This window comes from Taudactylus pleione, unplaced genomic scaffold (assembly GCF_031769625.1).
Source record: "Taudactylus pleione unplaced genomic scaffold, aTauple2 ptg000010l, whole genome shotgun sequence".
NCBI lineage: Eukaryota > Metazoa > Chordata > Amphibia > Anura > Myobatrachidae > Taudactylus > Taudactylus pleione.
Window position 1 is genome coordinate 8,976,598 of NW_028284413.1, and position 21,337 is coordinate 8,997,934.

Here is a 21,337-nt window from a genome sequence, read left to right on the forward strand (position 1 = left end):
CACGGGCCAGTCAGTCAAACAGGGATGACTATCGGTTGGTGAAACCATCAATGGTCATCCATTGCATAGTTGGTAACAGTCAATTGCTACTTGCTATTTTGCCATTGGTGGTAACCACATCAATGGCCATCCCTAGTGTGAGCACCTGTTGTTGCTGCTGGCAGAGTGCCTTGACAGAGCCAGTGCTTGCTAGTCATTGGCTGGCTTCAGCAGTGTGGCCGGACTTAGCAGTGGCAATGTCACATTGTGCGCCTAAGTGGCCAGGCAGACTTGCCATTCATCTATCTTCTCCACTCCCTGCCATGAACCGCTTCAGCGCAGGGAAGCTAGTTGTCTTCACAGCTTGCATCCACCAGGGGAGGGAACAGGAAGCCAGACGCAGTCTGATGGAGAAGTTTGGTGTCTGTCTTGTATTTCAATTATTTCTTCATCTGTTTTCAACTATTACTCTTATTATAATATTGTAAAGCAGAATGTGCATACGGGGCACTACTGTATGGCATAATGTGAATATGATGCACTACTGTGTGGCATAATGTGAATATGATGCACTACTGGGGCATAATGTGAATATGGGGCACTACTGGGGCATAATGTGAATATGGGGCACTACTGGGGCATAATGTGAATACAAGGCACTATTGTGGCATAATGTAAATTCGAGGCACTACTGGGGCACAATGCGAATACAGGGCACAACTGGGTCATAATGTGAATATGGGGCACTACTGGGGCATAATGTGCATATGGGGCACTACTGGGGCATAATGTGAATATGGAGCACTACTGGGGCATAATGTGAATATGGGGCACTACTGGGGCATAATGTGAATACGAGGCACTACTGGTGCATAATATGAATTGTTGGCACTACTGTGAGGCATAATGTGAATTGTGGGCACTCCTGTGTGGCATGACGTGAATTGTGGGAACTATTGTGCAAGGGGCACTTCTCTGTGGTGTAATGTGAATTAGGGGCACTACTCTGTAGCAAAATGTGAATTAAGATCACTATTGTGTGGCATGTGAATTTTGGGAACTATGTGTGGCATAATGTCATTTGGGGGCATTATATTACAGTGCATACGTAACATTGATTATATTAATGTTCCATTAGTGATGTATATCTAATTGTACACATCAGCTCCAATGATGCGACCAAAATTTTGCCCTTCAAAATTAAAATGTACCCTCCTTAGCGTTCAGCACCCTGCCCTAAAAATCCTAGAGTGAACACTGGGCCTGATTCAGACCCGCTCGCAAGCGCTGAGCGCTCGCAAGCGGGTCGATGGTGCCCTAGTGCGTATGCGCACGACGGAGGGAGCTCCGTCGTGCGCCTGCGCGAGACCCGGATAGCGACAGCCAAGCTGTTGCTCCGGGTCTCGCACCAAAGGGGGCGTGCTGTCGATGGTGAGTGACAGCACGCCCCCTTTGGTGGGCGTGCCGGGGGCGTGGCTGCCAGATGGAGGCGTTCCCATGGGAACGCCTACCATCTGGGGCCAGCCCCACTGACATTACTAGTGATGTCAGTGGGAGTGATTTTGGCTCTGATAGAGCCAAAATCACTCCAGGGCTTGCAGTCACCGAGACCCTACCGCAGGGTCTCGTCGCAAGCCTGATGGTCGCGATGGTAACCAACAGCTATGCGAGCGTCCAAGAGGACGCACCAAAAAAAAAAAAAAAACGCCCACTGTGTGTATGTGTCTCTGTGTGTACAGCCATGGCCAAAAGTTTTGAGAATGACACAAGTATTGGTTTTCATAAAGTTTGCTGCTTCAGTGTTTTTAGACCTTTTTGTCAGATGTTACTATGTTATACTGAAGTAACATTACAAGCATTTCATAAGTGTCAAAGGCTTTTATTGACAATTACATTAAGTTTATGCAAAGAGTCAATATTTGCAGTGTTTCCAAACACAGCTAATCATCGCTGGCTGAGACTCACTGGCAGTTGGTGTGGCTCCCCTATTTGAATTTTGGACTGTACTGCAGCCCCACCTCTGGAGCCGCCACAACTGCTATATAAAAGTTTAAAAAATATATATACAGTTTTATATTATAGAATAGGTGGTACTGTGGAGAAGTCAGCATGTCAACATAACATTCCTGGTAGCCCAGCGATCACTTACTTGGTCCCGACGGCTGCATTGGCTACAGCACGGCTTCCTGGTCCCAGCGGTCCTATGACTGTCACTTCCAGCACAAATGTCTGACAGAGCAGCGGCTTGGGTAAATGTTGACATTGTACCTGTCAACATTTGGTTGTTAATATTTTGTACCTGTTGACATCCACATTTTGACTGTTTTAAAATTTTGAATGCTGAATAGTGTTGACATTTTAACTCTACATTTTTATTGTCAACATTGTGACTGCATTTTCACATATTGGCTGCTTTGGCATGTGGCATGCTGGACAGATTTATTTATGCACTGTACTTTAGAATTGACATACAATGTCCTCCCAAACCTAAATCTGTGCACACATTTTAAATTTGCACCTTCTGCATCAAAACATGCCTGCAAAATGTACACCTTCTAGCTGAAATTAATTCTAACTATAAATGAGTCCCAGAGTGTGCTTTGTACATACAGTCCATTAAGTGCTGTTCTATCTTGATGATGCAATCCTTATTTACAGCAATTAGTTATACGTCTATTGTAATGACTCCACCACAATATACATACGCGCATGATTCAAATTGTAAAGCGCAACGGAATTTGCTGCGCTATATAAGAAACTGTTAATAAATACATAAATAAATGTTTTTCAGACTCAAAAAACTCTCATGATTTAAACTCTCATCCAGATGTTTTCCCATTTTGAAGATATAACTCGATCAATGTAATAGTGTGAGAGTTTACCGCTAAACGCTCACATTTTCTAAACTCTCACCCTATTACATTTGGCCCAGAATTGTAAAAAGAAGAATTGTACTGTGTAGTTATGTCACAGGGGGGTGTGGGCCGCACCGGGTGATACCATCAGAAGCGGTGACACCAAAATCGCAGAGCTCCTCTGCTGTCTTAAGGTCGCCCCCTGGGATGGTGTCACTAAGCAGTGGAGATTGTGGTGATGGATGATGAGCAGTAAGTCACCAGAGTGACGAAAACGGGTGTAACACAGGGTCACGTCCCTTACAATGGAGACATGACGTCGTAGGCATGTGCGCCTTAGGCGCATGTAAGGAGTCCAGATATAGGGGAGACAGGATGAGTAGGCGCACTGGGTGACACCAACCCTAGTGACCACGAACAGTTCTAGTCTTTGTGGAGCCCAGGTGAAAGTTGGCGCCCTGAGTTCAGGGGACGTGGCCTGATCAGGCGTGGCCATGGGTGCAATAAAAAAAAAAGACATAAAGAATATACTACAGTAATTGCGGGGCTGCCATTTGCCAGGTGGGGAAGCCATTTGCCTGGGGGGGGGGGGGGCGTTTGCCTAATTCTTACCTTGTGAAGGCAGAAGGGTCCCTCCTCCTTGCTACTGCTTCTCAATCCTCTCTCGCTCCCAGATTGCCATGCGCAATGACGCGGTGTGACATTGCCATGCTCGCCTGCACCTAGAGTCGCCACTGCTAGTGACGCCACTGTGTAGCTGATGAGATATTGTAAAACAGGGATTATTCCAGGGACATATTTTTAAAACTGATGCCCATACATGCGAATTAGGAACATATAGCATATTTTTTTTATTATTTTCCTAAAAAGCATTCTTTCTATACTGTATATGCAGGCCATACACTTCTCAAAATGATTGTAGAACCTGGTCAAAGTCTGATCAGATTACTGATCATTGTTGGTCAAGATGAGTAACGATATATATAACGATTGATATAGTATAATGTACAAAGTGATCTTCATTGCAAAACTGTTCAATTTAGTTTTTTGTCATAGAGATTTTTGTACAATTTGGGCTGCATGTCTGCATTCGCAATTACCTTTCTGACATTAACTTGTAGCTTGCAATATTAATGATAATTTTTCATGGTTACATGAACCAAACATTTGAAAGAGTATATTAAAATGGACATCTCTGATATATTCTGTGCAGAAAAGCTTCTTAATTCTGAGCAAGCAAGCCTTGAAAGAAATATACAGAAGGGTCAAATTATATCAGAATTAAAAAGAGAAAAGAAAAAACATTTAAAGATGAGTCTTAATTATATAATCATGAGATTATTGCAAGCACTGCTGGTGCTAAAATATGCAAATCAAGGTTTTATTATCAGACTCCATGTGAAGTGCAGTATTATTACTCTTTGCAAGAGAATCACATGCTGTGGAAGACTCCTCATTTAGACTAGTGATGTACTTGCGAGAGAAAATTCAGTTCATATTTATTTAGTACCAGAAATCTATGCACAGTTTTTAGGGAGATATGTGACACAGATGTACTAAGCCTTGAAGAGTGATAAAATGGAGAGAGATAAAGTACTAACCAATCAGCTCCTGTCATACTAGTGTATGGGGACAGCGGGCCATTCCACCAGAGGAAGGTAAGCAGGATATATCTGTGATATCTCCTGCTGTTCTTCCTTGATGAATGGCCCAATAACTTAATTTTTACAATTGCAGGTAAAAATGTTAATTTTCACCTGCTTTTGTAAAAATTAAGTGATGATGAATAGACAGACCCCATATGTGTTAACATATTGGTGTAGATGTATTAAACTCTGCAAAGTGATAAAGTGGAGAGTGATAAACGACCAGCCACTCAGCTCCTAACTGTCGTGTTACAGGCTGTGTTTGAAAAATTACAGTTATAAGCTGATTGATTGGTCAGTTATCGCCATACTTGCCAACCCTCCCTCCTTAACAGGGAGACTCCCTGTAATAGCAGCAATATCCCTGTCTCCCTGAAGAGTCTACCAATCTCCCTCATTTCACGTTACCCCCATTATGATACTGTTTTATAAAAGAAAAAACAGAGATATATACAGTCTAATGGGATCATTAGTATAATTTCCCTGAATTTACCCGGCACAATGATCCCTATGGCTACATGCATTTTCTGAAAAGTATCAGTGTGTTTTCATCAACAAATAGATGTTAATAACTGCTTTAGGGTTCATTTACATGTGGATGTAAGTTTAACGCGCGCTCGTAGATGTTGCTTTCACAATCTCCCTGAAATGCTTTTTCAAAAGTAGGCAAGTATGGTTATCGCTCTCCACATTATCACTTCCCAGAGCTTAATACATCTGCCCCATTGGGCCGTATTCAATAAGAGGCGAAAATCCGTTTTCGCCTGTTTTTTGGCGAAAATATTGCCTAAAAACTTTTCGCCTAATTCAATAGTATGACGATTTCGCCTAAGCAGAAACTTGATGCACTGAATTCAGCAAAAAAGTTTCTCCAATGAATAGCAGGTGAAAAGAGATGCAAAATCTTATTTTGGGATGCAAATGTGGGAAAACAACTCAGAACCCTTGGAACAGCCCCCAAAGGACAAATCTGTAAAAGAACCTAAAACCTAAGAACACCCCAAAAAAGACATGTCATTTTTGGGGTGAAAATGTATAAAGTGGGGGGGACAAACATAAAAACTAGCGAAATAGGCTTCATGGGGGGCTGCAAGAATGGGTCAGGTGTTTTTGGGATTGCAGGTGCATGCAGCTGGTGGATTTTTCAAGTTTTTAAAAACTTCACTTTAGAGACATAAAAATATGCTATCACCCATTTTCAAGTACCCCAAATTTGATGGGACTACTTATTTTCACCAAAAAATACTGCTTTATGCCATTTTTCAACACTTTTACAAAGGCGCTAATAGCAAGCAATTTACACAACTTAAGTACCCAAAATAGTCTTATTAGGGCTATTAGTACACCTCTATATTGATTCCCTATATTAGAGTATCATTTTCTGGGTACAGACTGATTTCCCCAATTCTTCCAGTACTTTTCACCTGTTCCACATTCGCCTATTTCCGTTTTTGCCTGTTATGCAATTGAATTAGGCAAAAATCGGGGACGCGCACAGAATGAATTCGCCTCTGAAACAGGCGAATGAGGCGAAAAGTCAGACAGGCGAAAACTTTCTGACTTTTCGCCTCTAATTGTATACAAAATGTTACTTTATACTTGCCGTCTTTGCAGAACTTCTCCCTGGGAGCAGCCCGGATTGGAAATTCTGCAAACATCTTTGGGGTTGGGGCCGGACTGTAGACGTCATTGGGCCCCACCCCACCACAGGAAAAGACCGTGATTCGCAGGTCCGCAAGGAAGGAGCTGGGCGATTAACGTCATTTTAGCCCCGACCGACCCGTGATTTCCTAGGAAAATCTCCCCATCCTGCCCACTTCACTGGGAAGTGGGTGGGATGCAGGAGATCTGCCTACACTTTTGAGGGTGCAGGGGGCTACTCGAAAATATTAATACACTTTCTGAAATCTTTCTCTGTGGTATAAAAGTTAATGTTAATATTTACACTAGGGGGTAAATTTACTAAAGTGAGAGTTTTTAAAAGTGGAGAGATGTTGCCTATAACAACCAATCAGATTCTACTTAACATGTAACTAGCACCTTCTAGAAGACAATACCTAGAATCTGATTGGTTGCTATGGGCAACATCTCCACTTCTAAAAACTCGCACTTTAGTAAATTTACCCCCTGGAATATATTAGGATAATGTACAATGCAGGGATGTAGAGTGGAAGCACCTTTCCATCATTCCTGGAAATTGTTGTAATTATGCCTAGAGAAGAACTTTCAGCATACTTGCCAACTCTCCCTCATTGTCAGGGAGACTCCCTGAAATAGCAGCAATCTCCCTGTCTCCCTGAAGAGTCTACCAATCTCCCTGATTTCACCTTACCCCCATTATGACACTGTTATATAAAAGAAAACACAGAGATATATACATTCAAATGGGATCATTAGTATCATTTACCTGCATTGATTATAAGGCACAATGATCCCAGTGGCGTAAATTCATCCCAGATGCCCGGAGGCAAGTTATAATTTGGTGCCCCTCCCCCCCATCACAGCCGCTGACACTGTAATGTAGCAATTTGCATGCAGACAGGCTATAGATACAAGAAGGTAGCAGCTGATGGTCTGACATGGAGCTCTCCACTAGTGTATGGTGGCTTCTCAGGTGCCGGAAGAGATGCCATGTATTGGGCGGCCGTGATGGTACACTCCGGGTACATAGTTACAGCCATAAGTGGAGTGAATATGTTGTGGACAATGGAGGAGGTGCCCCTTCAGAGCTGGAGCCCGGCGGCAGGCGCCTCCATTGTCTCCCATAGTTCTGCCCCTGAATGATCCCTATGGTTACATGCATTTTCTGAGAAGTATCAGTGTGTTTTCATCAACAAGTAGTTTTTACTAACTCCTTTGGGGCTCATTTACATGTGGATGTAAATCAATTTTATGACACGCCTCTCAGATGTAGCAGTACACGCCCACTTTACCGCTGGGCTCATAGGTGCTGCTTTCACAATCTCCCTGAAATGCTTTTTCAAAAGTAGGCAAGTATGACTTTCAGGTTTGCATTAGAGCTTCGGTTGACCTTAGTTGATGGTCAGTAATTCTGAAATGCTTGTGCCCGCTTCTGTGAGATGTCGACATGATAATAGCTGTCTGGTACAAACATTTCACCTGGTATACAGAAAATATGCTATATTTAATGCTGGACTTCACCCCTCCTCAGCCTGTAGTTAATGGAAGCAGGAAAACTGTTAAGTCCAAACTCAAATATTAAAAACATATATTCACATATTTTGATGTGTCGGCCTGTTATATAGATGCATTCAGTATACATAAAAAGAAGACACTTATATACAATAATTTATTCTTCCCAAACCAATACAGATGTATCCACATACACCTATCCTCAAATTGCGGCAATTGGATTTGCCGACTTAGCTGCGCCAAAACACTAAATCTAAGTACCTAGTATACTGTAAGTGCATACATTCTGGAATAAGAGGGAAAAATATATGTCATATATGAATGACCTGTGCCATGCGTCGTTATGCTTTATTTGTGACTGTATAGTAATTATTTTGCTACAAAAACACTAATCCTAGGTACCCAGCAAAGTAAGATGCAAAATTCACAAAAAAGAGCACAGCAGGCGTTTTGCGTTATAGGGTGCAAAAGGGTAGGTGTATGAGGGCACATTTACAGTATAGAGGGGATACGGTCAATTTCCCGGCAAAGGGTATGCCGGCACTTAGAATACGCGCCGGAATCTCGATACCTGTCAGAATCCCGGTGCTAGCATCCTGAATGCCGCCATCTTGAAGGTAAGTAGAGGGGTTAGGAGGAGGGTTAGGCACTAGGGTTGGGGTTAGGCACTAGGAGTTAGGTTTAGGGTGTGGGAAGGGGAAGGTTAGGTTTAGGCACTAGGGGGGAGGTTAGGTTTAGGCATCGGGGATGGAGGGGTAGGAGAAGGGTTAGGATACCTACCGAAAGGTGTCAGTATCCTAACTCTGTCGGGATACCGGTGTCAAGATTCTGACTGCCAGCATCTGGTGCCCAACCCGTATAGAGATACCAACTACTGTGTAACATAAATCAGATCTGGACAAATCCTTGGACCCAGGTAGACAATGTTCCTAAAAAATTACTGCTAATGCCCTATTTTTTGAGTGACTTCTGATGTGGTCTGTAGATGCACATACAGTTGACTGTTTCCTAAATTTTACATAATTTTGTCTACCACAGACATTAAAGGGAAATCACCATTAAAAATATAGGACTGTTACATGCTATTATTATTTTGTTATTTTGAGATCTATGATGAGATCCTTGTAACATGTTCTCTTTTCTCCACACACAGGCCAACATTTCACTACTTCACGTGGCACACCTGTATTTTGGGGATTTTGGGTTGTTTGACCATGATGTTCCTTATTCAACCTATCTATGCCTCTGCCAGTATCGCCTTCATGTTGGTCCTGCTTCTGTGCCTACATTACTTGTCTCCAAGTCATAGTTGGGGTTTTATATCCCAGGCCCTCATCTTCCATCAGGTGAGATTAAAACAGTCTATTACGCTTTCCATAATCTATGTGTATTTTCTTCTGGTCCGTCTACAGTGAAAATATATTTCAAATGTACTAAGTAGAACAGGACAAGATAAGTAGGCAACATGACTGATGGTGAGTACAACTACTGCTTCAGTACTATGGAAGCCTCACTGAACAGCATATCTTTTCTTAGGCAAGTATCATTGCATACTTAAATGTTTGCTTTATAACATTAACATCATAACAAACAACTATGCTATGGATATTGGATAGACAGAAGGGTGAATCATGTACAAGTTGAAGATTAAGAATAAGTTTACACATTTATGGAAGTGGAGTAATGAAACTGGAGTAAAATATTTAGTTATTTAAGAATCCCGTCATCACTATTTTTGAAGCCTCAGGAAGTATCAGTAGCTCATTTCTTTCTCCAGTTTTCTTTATTCACTTTCATGTTCCCCATTCTAGAGTGTAAATGTGCATTTAAATATGTTGAACGAGAGTGCTTGGATGTGTCTGAATGAGAAAAATGAACTGTGTGGAGCTAAAAAGGATATTGAGAAACAAATATTAAACATGCAGCAAAAAGTATAGAGTATAGAAAAATTTTCCATTGAGGTCCTCGTATAGGATGATTCTTTCTGACCTTATGTTTTGACTCTGTAACCTATCAACAATGGGCCTGATTCAGCAAGGGCTCCTTGCAATAAATCAAATGCAGCAGGAGCTGTATGACACCCCCTGCTGCATTTGCGATCCCAGCACTGCAACGGAGGTCGCAGGTTAGGATCACCATCGCAACCATCGGTGGTTAGTGCCAGGCGGCCGGCCAGCTGAGTAAGCCTCAGCTTACTCAGGCTCGCCAGCTTGCGAGCCCAGCAGACTGCATACGTCCACGCAGTCCCTAGGCTGGCCACTCCCGGAAAACGGGGAGTACATGCCACATTTCCGCAAATGCTGGACAACCACGCCCCCTTGCGTGCACTGCTGAACCATGCCCAATGTCTGTCTGAGAATGTAAAAGTCTCACTTGAAACTTTTCAACACAGCTGCTAAGGTGGTTATTCTGGTCCACTGGTGCTCTTCTTCCTTTCCAACTGTGTCAGATTGGTTCTCTAAAATGGACTTATGGGTATGGATAACATTGTTTCCCCCACAAAAGATACATATAAATCTTTCCAAGACACTTGGGTCCTCTTGTTTGACTTTAAAGAGTCTCCATAAGCACTAATCTCTTTCTCTGAAACCTGTTCTGCTTCTTGGTTTTTCAGCCACCTAGCTCTGCCTTGATTCATTCCTCACTTAGCGTACACTCCAACGATTCGCTCTTACATAACTGATTGATAGGCTGCAACTGTTTGGGGGTAGGGAGTGGGTGGGGCTGGCTAACGTTCGTGAAAATAGGAGCTTGTCACCACAGTTTTCTGGGAGTGCCAGGGTCTGCTTCTTCTGACACAGATTTCCTGGCCTCACCAACAGTTACTGGGTTACTCAGAGGGCCGATGGTCTGACATGTGATCTGATGGCTGGATCACACAGGATCCGTGCAGGAGGCATCTATGTACACTTGGCACTTCCTGCTACATTAGCATATGTTAGCAGCAGCGATGCTAACAGTGTACAACTCCGATCAGGCCCATAGTACACTTCTTTTAATGTTTTCTCAAACACATGGCGAGACTGGTCGCACCTTCTCTGTCTGTGATGTTCAGTTTTATTTATATCCAGTAGGTTACTCTGTTTTTGCATCAATGTGTATTCAGCTTTTGTTCACATTTAACCTTTTGGTCAGGGCTGTTTATGATACTATACTATATATGCTTTTGTCTTACAAATTAATTGTTTCTCCTTTGTGACCAACAAAGAAAAGTTGCACTAAAAATGAGCATAGAAATAAGCAGTGATGGGAGAAGAGACCAGTTAAGACTAATGAAATAAAACTTGTAAATATCAGTAAATGTCCTCATGTTATACACAAGAGATGAAATATATGAAGAGCCTGCCATGTAACGTGAGTGAAAGTGCAAAATAGCAAAACACATATCTACAGTACATGTACACACATGGCCAGCACTGGTAGAGTAACAGAATGTGCTATGAAATGTACCTAGTTTATGCACTGTCTGCAGAACCCCATCGGGAATAATATCTTCTCTATTCTGTGCTGCTGATAGTGGGGTCTCATTGTGCAGACACAAAGCCCACCACCTGTTCCATCTCTGCGGTGAAATCACACGCATTAGACTCTAATGTAATATTATTACTGAGCTCACTTATCTTTTCATAGCTGGCTTTCTGTTTAATACAAAGCTTTTGACACTTACCAGGGAGAATGCTGTTTTTACATAGCTTGTTAGCTGTCCATTTCTGAATTTCATCATTGTATTCTAGCTTGTTAACTATTCAATGTCTGCAAGACATTTTAGTCTAAGGTTTAACAGGAAAGTTGTAAAATACAAAGCCTCTCAATGCATGCATGTTATTCTTCCTATAATTTGAATTTTAGTTACTGTTTTAAAAAGAGGTTATATTAAAACCAATCTAAGAGCGAGTCCGTAGTGCTGGAAAATGTGGCAGCAGATTGCTACCAGCTCACCCATAACATCTTACACAGGTTCATCTATGTAAACCCTCAGTGCTGTTATTAGATTCTAGTGTTTCTTTTATATTCAGTCAAACTCTCCTTTCCCAGGCAGCTGTAGTTTATAATATGCAATTTATCCTTTCAGTAGCTACTAAGACAACCTAGCTAAATAGACATATTATATTATATATAGTGTCTATACTTGAAATTAGTTCAATTATCTATTTGTATACATAACGATTACCCAAATATATATATTTACATTATTTTGTATTTACAATAAATATATTTACAGGGTAAAGCTATTATATTATGCTAACCACGTGTTGCAATTTAATCATGTGTCCTAAATACAGTGTGACCAGACCTATGATCAGTTTGGCCCCACAAATTGATGGCCATTTTGAATAATTTCAAGCTGGCTGCACATGCTTTCCTGTTCATCAGGTAAAGCTAGTAACACACATGCAGGTTTGGTTGAACAACTCCTTTGTTCCAGATCAAAATCAATTGCATCTGATATGAAAGATCCAAATCCAGTCTGGTTGGTTTTGATCAGGCAGCGATGAAAATCAGATTGGCCGATGACTTCCATCAGTGCATTTTTTACGATATCGGCACAAACATCAGTTCAAACGAAATTGCTTCATCAGAGTGTCAGCCTTATGTGAGAGTTTTCACTTCCTAACATTTGTTTTCATTGATCTATTCAAATTTAGATGGATTTCAGTTATTTTTATGCTGCAGTTCTCTGGTTGATCCGTCAGATATTGGCAGATTGGCCAAATAATTGTACAGTGTACTTCCACGACTGACCACAAATTATTGGTCTGTCGCATATGCCGAATCGTCCAGCATGTCCGAAAGATCCGATAATTTGTGAGTTGCAAATCTCCGCATCAGTGTATGTGCTGCCCTTGGCTGACCTCCTGACAATTCCCATGTTCCTTAACAGAGGAGGAACGGGGAAATGTCTCCTCCTCAGGGAAGGAACGCAGATATCGTGTGGCCATGCACTGTGACATATCCCACGATATCTGCTGGGTTACAGGATGTCACATAAAATGTCTGTAGGTTTGATACACATTTTATCTGAGAGTGTATGCCCAGCATAAGTCATCTTTGGTTTGCTAAAATGGTCTAAATCAGACAAATTTCACAAAACAATCTGTACATGTGTGGGTTTGTTTAAGTTTAGTATATAGACATGGAGATTCAGTCATTTCAAAAATGATTAGAAACGGACATTTTTTATCCAGCCATATGAGTCTTTGCATACAAACACATATACAACATCCACTATCAGAAGGTGATCATTTTATATTGCTTGTTTGTGACTCTCCACTCACAAAGATATTCTCCAGCTTCCACAGTACCAAGATCATTAGTAAATGTCCCACTTTAGGATGAATATGCCCAGACGAATTGACGGATGAAAACAACAGTTTTTAACAATCAATTTTGAATCTGAATCTATCTTTTCCTCAGTATACATGTTTCAATAATCATGCAGGCCAATCTTTTCTATGTGTTATTAACAGTTATTTCTATAGCACACACACTTTACGGAGACTATGGGGTAAATGTACTAAGAATCGTGTTTGGTTGTGAAAAACCCTCTGGGCATCACTCAGACTGATGTGTGCTGTGCTTTTCACGCTCAAAAAACACGGATTTACTAAGAATCGTGTTTGCCTATCTATTTTGATTTGATGGTGATACTTATCATGTTGTATCGTGTGCGAGTTTAGTCGTATTTGCCCCTACTAAATAGACCCTGCTGATTACTGCACAGATCACTGTGATATGTGCAGTGCTTCTGTGTGTACACTGTAAATTAAGGGTTAAAAAGGTTAACATTAGCATGGGGTCTCCTCCAAAAGCATAACCAACCCCAGACCTCTGAGCCAGTTCTGGTACTGGAAATTCAGGGGAAAATGGTGTGGGGTTCCCCCGTTTCCAGTAACAACTAGCAGGATGAACCAGCAGGGGATCTTACACTATAGCAGGGAAACACACAGTGTGCGGTCCACCTGCCATAATGTAATCCAGCCCCAAACTATTTAGCTCTGGACTGGCAATCCTCCCCTGATGGCCATGGGCGCGGGGCCAATTATGTAGGATAAAGAAATAATATTGGTCTTTACAGTAGACTACAGTGCCCAGAAAGCCTGCTGTGGCACTTGTAGAACCAGGCCCCTGGCATCTGTATCCCCACTGTAAAGAAAATATAAAAAAGAACACAGTACATAGTCAGCAAAAGATTAATGGCTTTATTACACTTTCACTCACACTGCATACTTACCTTCTCCCTGGCGGAGGTAGAATCTCAAGTCTTCTTAAAACAAACACATCAACGTTTTGCGGAACGGAGACTGGCAATACCCCCACCCCGCCCCAGCAGCATGTCAGGGGGCACTGCATGCAACGACACAGGATACATTTTGCACAAGTGCAGGCGCTCCAGCATTGGAGATGTACGGGAACCATCAGGTTTGTGTACATCTCTGAATGAGGCCTGTGCACACAATTTAGTTGCAATAGATTGTCACCTCATTATTGAAAGCACTTGCAAGCTACAATGTAATTAATTATCTAATTGTATTATCTCAGAGCGTTTGTTGGGATTTTTGAGTGATTGGAGACAGAATAACCTGTTGTAGAGATAGGGCCCTACACAGTGAGCTGACATACAAAAGGTTTTCATTACAACAAATGCGTCTTAGCTCTGCTTTGTAGGGAGGTTTATAAGGTGGCTGATACCAGTACAGTTGCCATTAAATAAGAGCTTATTTAGAGAATGGAGTTAAAATATCTACAAATATTAACAAACAACATAAACAAACACTACACAGATGGAGCACTTATTTCCCAATGTGGTTATTCCTTATAAGTATAGTAGATTACAGCATAATGATTGATATTGTTAAAAAAAACTGGGCAGTGTCCGGAAATTAAATCATCTCTGAAGTGTGAACGTTTTTATTGACAACGGACATCAGGAGAGCAGCTTTTATTTATAATGTTTCCTTCATCCCAATGATAAATTAATTCAATTTATTTGCTCTCTGACCCTGTTAGACAGTCAATTAAAATCAGGCATGAGTGCTCAACATGCAGTAAGGCAATGTGGTATAAACAAGTAGGAATAAAGCATCTACTTCTTAACACCCTGTTTTAAGAAGCACCCTCAGGTGTGGAGAAAACATTCTGAGCTCTCCTCAGCTATGGAGGGGTAACAGAGCATACACCAATAAGATTACAGCTTCCAGAACCATCCACTGCAGCCATTTTAAAGTGATGAAAATAAATAACTCCCATGGCTATCTGCAAGTGCAGCTTTATAAACATTAGCAAAAGTCATGTGAAATACTATGGTATCAGCAATCAGGTGGATACTTTTGAATTCCTAATGGACAGATAATTGTAAGTTAAATACTGATGTTACTTTCCTGCTGTAGGAATTCTATTTTACTGTGTATGCTACGTGGCCTTTCCCACAGTGACCTGCAATCTCACCCTCTTCCAACAAGTTGGCCTCCTCCACTCTGTCCCCAATTCATCTGCACGAGGCTAAAGCACAACCTTTATTAATAGCTCACAGTTTCCTCTGAGTGCCTGCACCTATAATCAAGTACAAAAGAAACTGCCACTTATAAAAACAGCAATTATGTCCATGCGGTTGAGCTCACCAGCCTCCGAGAAGGAGAGCGCAAAGCATGGTGTACTCACTGATCCTGTGCTCTGTTTGACAGCATAGAACAAGAGCACAATGCATGACAATTCTCCTATTACCACTACTGTCTGACTTTCATACACATTGTAACACCCATATACAGTATTTAGCCGCCTTTTCATCCTATTCTTATGTTTTAATTACCGTATGTAATGGGCCTACTGCCCTGTGTAATGTCATCTATATTACTCATATACATTAATATTACTGTACATATTAAATACACACACACATATATATATATATATATATATATATAAAATAAATGCTAAAGAACAGTTCCAGAAGTGAATGAATACTGTAACATTTGACTAGGCATGTTAACATAACCTCATAGAACCATCGGGGCTGATGCTGAGACTGACACAGCTGCTTAGATGGGCAAAAATAGCGAGTGTTTGCCCACTGTGAATGCCCAGAAATGCATGTGTGGATTATTGCATATCTCTGGGCAATTCTCAGTCAGATGGAACTTGGCTGAATTGGGCATTCCTGTTTCGCACGCAAGAGATCTGTCTGGCTGGGGAACATCGTTGGCATGTAGCTAGAGTTCTGTGCTATTCTGAGTCACAGGTACAGCAAATGGAAGTCTGCTTCTGATGGATCTCTTGCACCTAGCGTGTTGTTGGCGCAAATGTTGATACTAATGATGACAGTTGTGGCTGTGGGCAGAAAAACAGTGGGCAATTCTCACATTAGCCCTGGGGAAACTCACTTTAGCATAAGGTAGTAAGCAGTTTATGTATCAAAGAGTGAAAGTGTGGAGAAGTGGACCAGTGGAGACGTTGCACATAGCAACCAATCAGCTCCTACCTATTATTTTATAGACTGTACTTTCATAAATGCTACTGTACTTCAAAGCTGATTGGCCAGACTATAGCCATCACGGGGCTACATACGTGATTGGTATCATTTAGCCCATCCCCACGGACTCGCACATTTCTCGGAAAATCTTCCCATCCTGCTCACTTCACTAGGATGTGGCCGGGATGCAGCAGATCTGCCTACTTTTTCGGGGGTGCGTGGGGTCACCCAAAAGATCGAAAGCCTCCCGCAACTCCAGGGAGAGTAGGCAAGTATGGGGAATTCAGTTAGCCATGGGATATGCTCTGCAGCTAACTGATCATGCCTTGTGGGGAAAATCTATTAAATTAATTCTCCTTTTCCCCGCGTGGTAAACCAGGGGTTAACACGCACTAACCCATCACGCACTAACCCATCGATTCAGCATAATGTGTGGAGTCAGTGGGTTTTCCCTGCATGTTAAACCCCAGTGGCTGTCTTCTCTCGCTCACTTTTCCTTGCAATTGCTAAGAAAAGTGCACCTCTGTGGTTTAACATGTAGGGTAAATTGAATCAGTCGGCGCGGGATATTAGCCACGGGGAAAATCCTGCGGCTAATTGGATTGCCTCCTAAATGTACTATCTGAATAAAAGCTTAATTACATTATAGTATTAAAACATACAGCATTATAGAGAAAATAAGTTTTAAAACTACCACTCGCTCTCTTTCTGGGACTTAATAATAAAGGACATTTGAGATTAAATAAAGGAGCTGTGGGAATGGGCTGAAGGTCCTATAACACTAATTTCATTCATAACCAGTCTGGAGCCTGTATTAACCTGTAGCATATTTCCTGCAGTTTGTTCACGTCAGGAGCACAGAAAGCATTTTACTGCCAGCAATACTGTACACTGGGAAAACTAGTCATTTGGTATTGGGTGGTCCCAGACCCAATCCCAGGGCAACCGAGATATCTTGCAGATCCTGTTGCTAGAGAGGGAGTGTGACAAAACAAGAGGCTTAGAAAAGATTCACTATGATGATTGTACTTGCTGCTTTCATGGTTAGTCTGGGCGAATCACAAACAGTAGTGCCTACAATTCACATTATGCCAAATAGTAGTGCCCACAGTTCATGTTATCCCAAAAGTGCTGGCCCATTCATATTATCCCAAATAGTAATCCCAACAATTTACAATACGCCAAGCAGTAGTTGTCACAGTCTGGTAGGAAAAATATCCTACTATCACTATATGAACCACAGTGGCAGGTATCAGTTATACAATATATGAGCAATAACAGTAAGATGTATTGATCACCTATTTCAGAGTCTGTAAACAACTGTGGTTAGGCAATCCATATCTGACAGAGCTGGATATCCAAATAGTATTAATGGAAGTAGCTCTGTAAAATATCCAAATTTTGTAAACAGTTGTCTCAGAATCCAAATACAAGCCAGGTCAGTACAGTACCCAGGTTATCAGCCCTTTCAGAATCCAAATGCAAGATGGCTGGTGCAGAATGGCGGGCAGTGCCCACACGCCATCCTTCCCACATTCCCCCTGAAGGCACCACAGAGGACAATTTATATGTTATGTTAAATGTTAGGGAGAGAATTTTCTCCCCCCGCCACTACTGTATCTTTCTAATGGGCGGCACACCAGACCACCCTGTAGTTTCACCTATGGTACCATACTGTATCTAGTAGCTGGGCACAGCTGTCAAAGTGAATGACTTGACTGACTTAAACTACTTGTTGCGTTACAATGTTATGACAATGCACTTGCTGCGCTTCTGGGACACAAATATCATAATATCATAGAGGCTACGTGACAGAGCCAGGAGCTCAAACCCAGAAGGCAAGATTGGAGTATTTTAAGTCAAGTCTTCCCCAGCGTAATGCTTCCACAGGCCCCCCAAGGTTTACAATTTGTTTGTGACTAGGCATGGTCGCGCCCACCACTTGACCAGCGCCTCTGGGGAGTTTCATCTTGGCCAACCATTAGTTATGGCCCTACCTGTCAGTAAATTGACTATTGTAACTTATACACATGGCAATGTATACATGTCCAGATGATGCCTATTCTCATGCTGGCATGTACAGTGGTGAACATGGTAGAAACTGTGTGGCTGTAGCAGACAATATATATAACATGATTAATTAGGAACACATTTAAGTTATCTGTTTTATGTGTATGTGGCAAAGTAGCATGTTATCTTAAGCTGTAATAAGCCTTTCTTCTTCAGGGTCCATAAGGTCCACAGAATCTACCTTGGGGTATGTAGTTGGAGAGATCCATTGCACCACACAGCTACAGCTTTACAGCTTCCAGTATGCACTGGTCCTCCTCCCTACATACCCCGCCTCAAGCCACAGGCATTCAGTTTTTTTGTTTGGTGCGCAGCAAGTATCCAGACGCACCTGTTTAAGAACGGGACTGCTTGGCAAGTCCCAGGCTTTTTTCTTTTATGATTTACCTTAGTTTTTGAACTTCTGAGTTGAGCGGTACTAGATGCCGAATAGGACACAGGTACCGGTACTCCATCTACCTCCACTGAAACATCAGTCCCACTATATGCCCTGGGGATTTCGGCGGGCCTCAGCGAGGCTTAGCTAGCGACATCGCTGGGGTCCGGACTGCAGTCGGATTCACGGAGATGGCAGGTAAGCGATTCCTCGTGAGGGGAACCGTGTGCAACGCAGACTGGTCCTCCGGTGTAGGAGACGCGCCAGAGGCGGCTGTGGGTGAAGGCCTCATGTAAAGTGTACTCACTAAGGCGACTGGGGCCATGTCGTCTGTCGCCGGGGATGGGTAGTAGACGTACTAGAGCGCACTAGTTAGCGTCTACAACCGTGAGGCCAGCGAACCCGTGATGTCAAAATCACAGCTTATGGAAGATAGGCGCTCCTCCCCTGACCCAGACGCAACTTCGGGTTATGGATTCCCGCCTCTGGGTTGCTACTTCTGACCACCTCGTGGGTGAGACGCTCGCGGTTTGCAGTTGTGTGTACTGCTGCAGGCTGGTTGTCTCAGAGGCTGGTCTGTCTCCCTCTATACCTCTCCTCTGGGTCTGGTATCTAGCACTCTATATACACCCAATACGCCGGCGGGGCTGGTCAGTTGATTTAGAGTCAATTTGCAATAGCAGTGTTTGTATTTATGCATTGTATGTGACTTTCATGCTAGCTGCTGTATATATACTTTCTTTTGTTTTCAAACTGTCAGTTATATCTATCATTGTGTTTCTCCTCATCCCTCTGAAAGGTGTGTGGGGGTTTTCATATGTGAAGTGGGTCACACTGCATTTATACTGTACAACTTATACCAATCACACATTTGTCATGTCTGAGGATAAAGGTGAGAAGGCTGAGCCTCCGGTGCTCAAGTCATGGAAATCCTGTTTGGCAGGCCTGTCTGAACAGGATTTTGTGCAAGATGGATTGTGTAGTGCCTGTTGTAAACAGCCACCTTTCCTATCTGGTACACCTGCATCTACTCAAGAGCCATCTTGGGTGGTGTCTCGGTTGCAGGTGTTGTCGCATATGGTGGACAAGGTCACAGCGTCGCATGCTCCTACCATGATATTGCCTCCTACGGTAGGATACCCACAGCAGTTGCATCCTTCTATGTACATGTCCACTGTGAATCCCTGTTGGTTTGATTTTTCTGCTCACTCTAGTCAGAGTATGTTACCATCTGTAGCCCTTCAGCAGGTGGTGCAGGCGAATAGACCAGTGGCAGTAAAGAAGCAGGGGTATAAGAGAGGTTCTCTTCAGACATTGCCTCAGGATTCTGACTCAACCATCACACTCTGATACTCACAGTTCTTACTCAGTGGAAGAAGACCATCAATCCTCTGTGGATGTCCCCTCTCTGGTGAAAGCAGTTAGATCTGTCCTCAGTATAGAGGAGGAGGAGGTGCCTCCGAAAGCTAAGGCTCTGGTCTTTAGGCGGCAGAAGGTGGCTAGAGATTATTTTCCTCAGTCTGAGCAACTGACGAATCTCATGTCTGAAGCATGGTCTACTCCAAATAAGCATTTCCATGCTACAAGGAATTTAACCTCTCGATATTCATTTGCTCAGGGTAAATGTAGCAAATGGGAGGTTCCTCCATCAGTAGATGGTCATGTGACTAGATTGATCAAGAGCTCTACGTTACCCATTCCTGCGGCATCCTCTTTGAAGGAGGTTACCGATAGAAAACTTGATAACTATTTAAAATCAGTGTTTTCATTATCTGGAGCTAATACCAGGCCAGCTATGGCTGTAGCCTGGGTAGCCAAGACTATGGAAGAATGGACAAAGTCTCTGGAGGATAGCATGACTAATGCTACCAGAGAATAGCTGTCTTACCTTGGTCAGATGCGAGAAGCAGTTATATATATGGGGGAAGCGGTCATTGAAGCAGGTATCTTAGCGTCTAGGGTATCAGCAGCTTCAGTTGCAGCTCGAAGAACCCTTTGGCTAAAAACCAGGAAGGCGGATACAGGTTCCAAGAAAACCCTGGAATCCTTGCCTTTTGTGGGGAAGGTACTGTTTGGACCAGAGCTGGATGGCATAGTGTCTTCTCTGGTGACATCTAAATCTGCAGGGTTGCAATCTACGACTACCCCTAAGTATAGGCAGTCGTCAGCTCGGCCCTTTCACCCACAGACAGGATAATTCCCACAGGAGACGGCAGACCAAGAAATCCTGGTCAACCAAGCATCCTGATTCCAAGCTGGATGGTAAGCCCACTGCCTGAGGGGGTGGGTACTCCCCTGGGGGGTCTCAGGGTTGGAGGCATACTCCTACAGTTTTTTCAGGCCTGGCATTAGACCACGACAGATGCCTGTGTTCGAGAGGTGGTCTCTTAAGGTTATGCCATCACTTTCCTGAGGCATCCCCCTCAAAGGTTTGTTGGTACAACCCTGCCTTTAGATCCGGTCCTCGCTCGGCCTGCCGGGAGTCTATTGTGGCCTTCCTGTGGTCATGAGTCATAATCCCCGTTCCTGTGATGCAACAGGGAAGGGGTTATTATACAAATTTATTTTTGATTCAGAAACCAAATGGGTCAAATCGCCCTTTCCTGAATCTGAAGTCTCTCAACAGATTCATCCATGTGCCCAAATTCCGTATGGAAACCCTATGGTCAATTATGCTGGCAATGGAGCCTGGAGATTTTATGGTCTCCCTGGACATACTGGATGCATATCTAAATGTTCTGACTGCACGATCCCACCAAAGATTTCTAAGATTGGTGGTAGATCAGCAACA

General features: G+C 42.7%; 1 protein-coding gene across 1 annotated transcript in view; it reads left to right on the plus strand.

Annotated features, from left to right (window-relative positions):
* LOC148542678 (solute carrier family 12 member 9-like) overlaps window positions 1–21,337 on the plus strand; it is a 302,682-nt gene that overhangs the window by 245,597 nt on the left and 35,748 nt on the right. Inside the window, exon 10 of the mRNA XM_088467466.1 lies at window positions 8,787–8,979. Coding sequence (XP_088323592.1) covers window positions 8,787–8,979 — 193 coding nt within the window. The remainder of the gene's footprint in view (window positions 1–8,786; window positions 8,980–21,337) is intronic.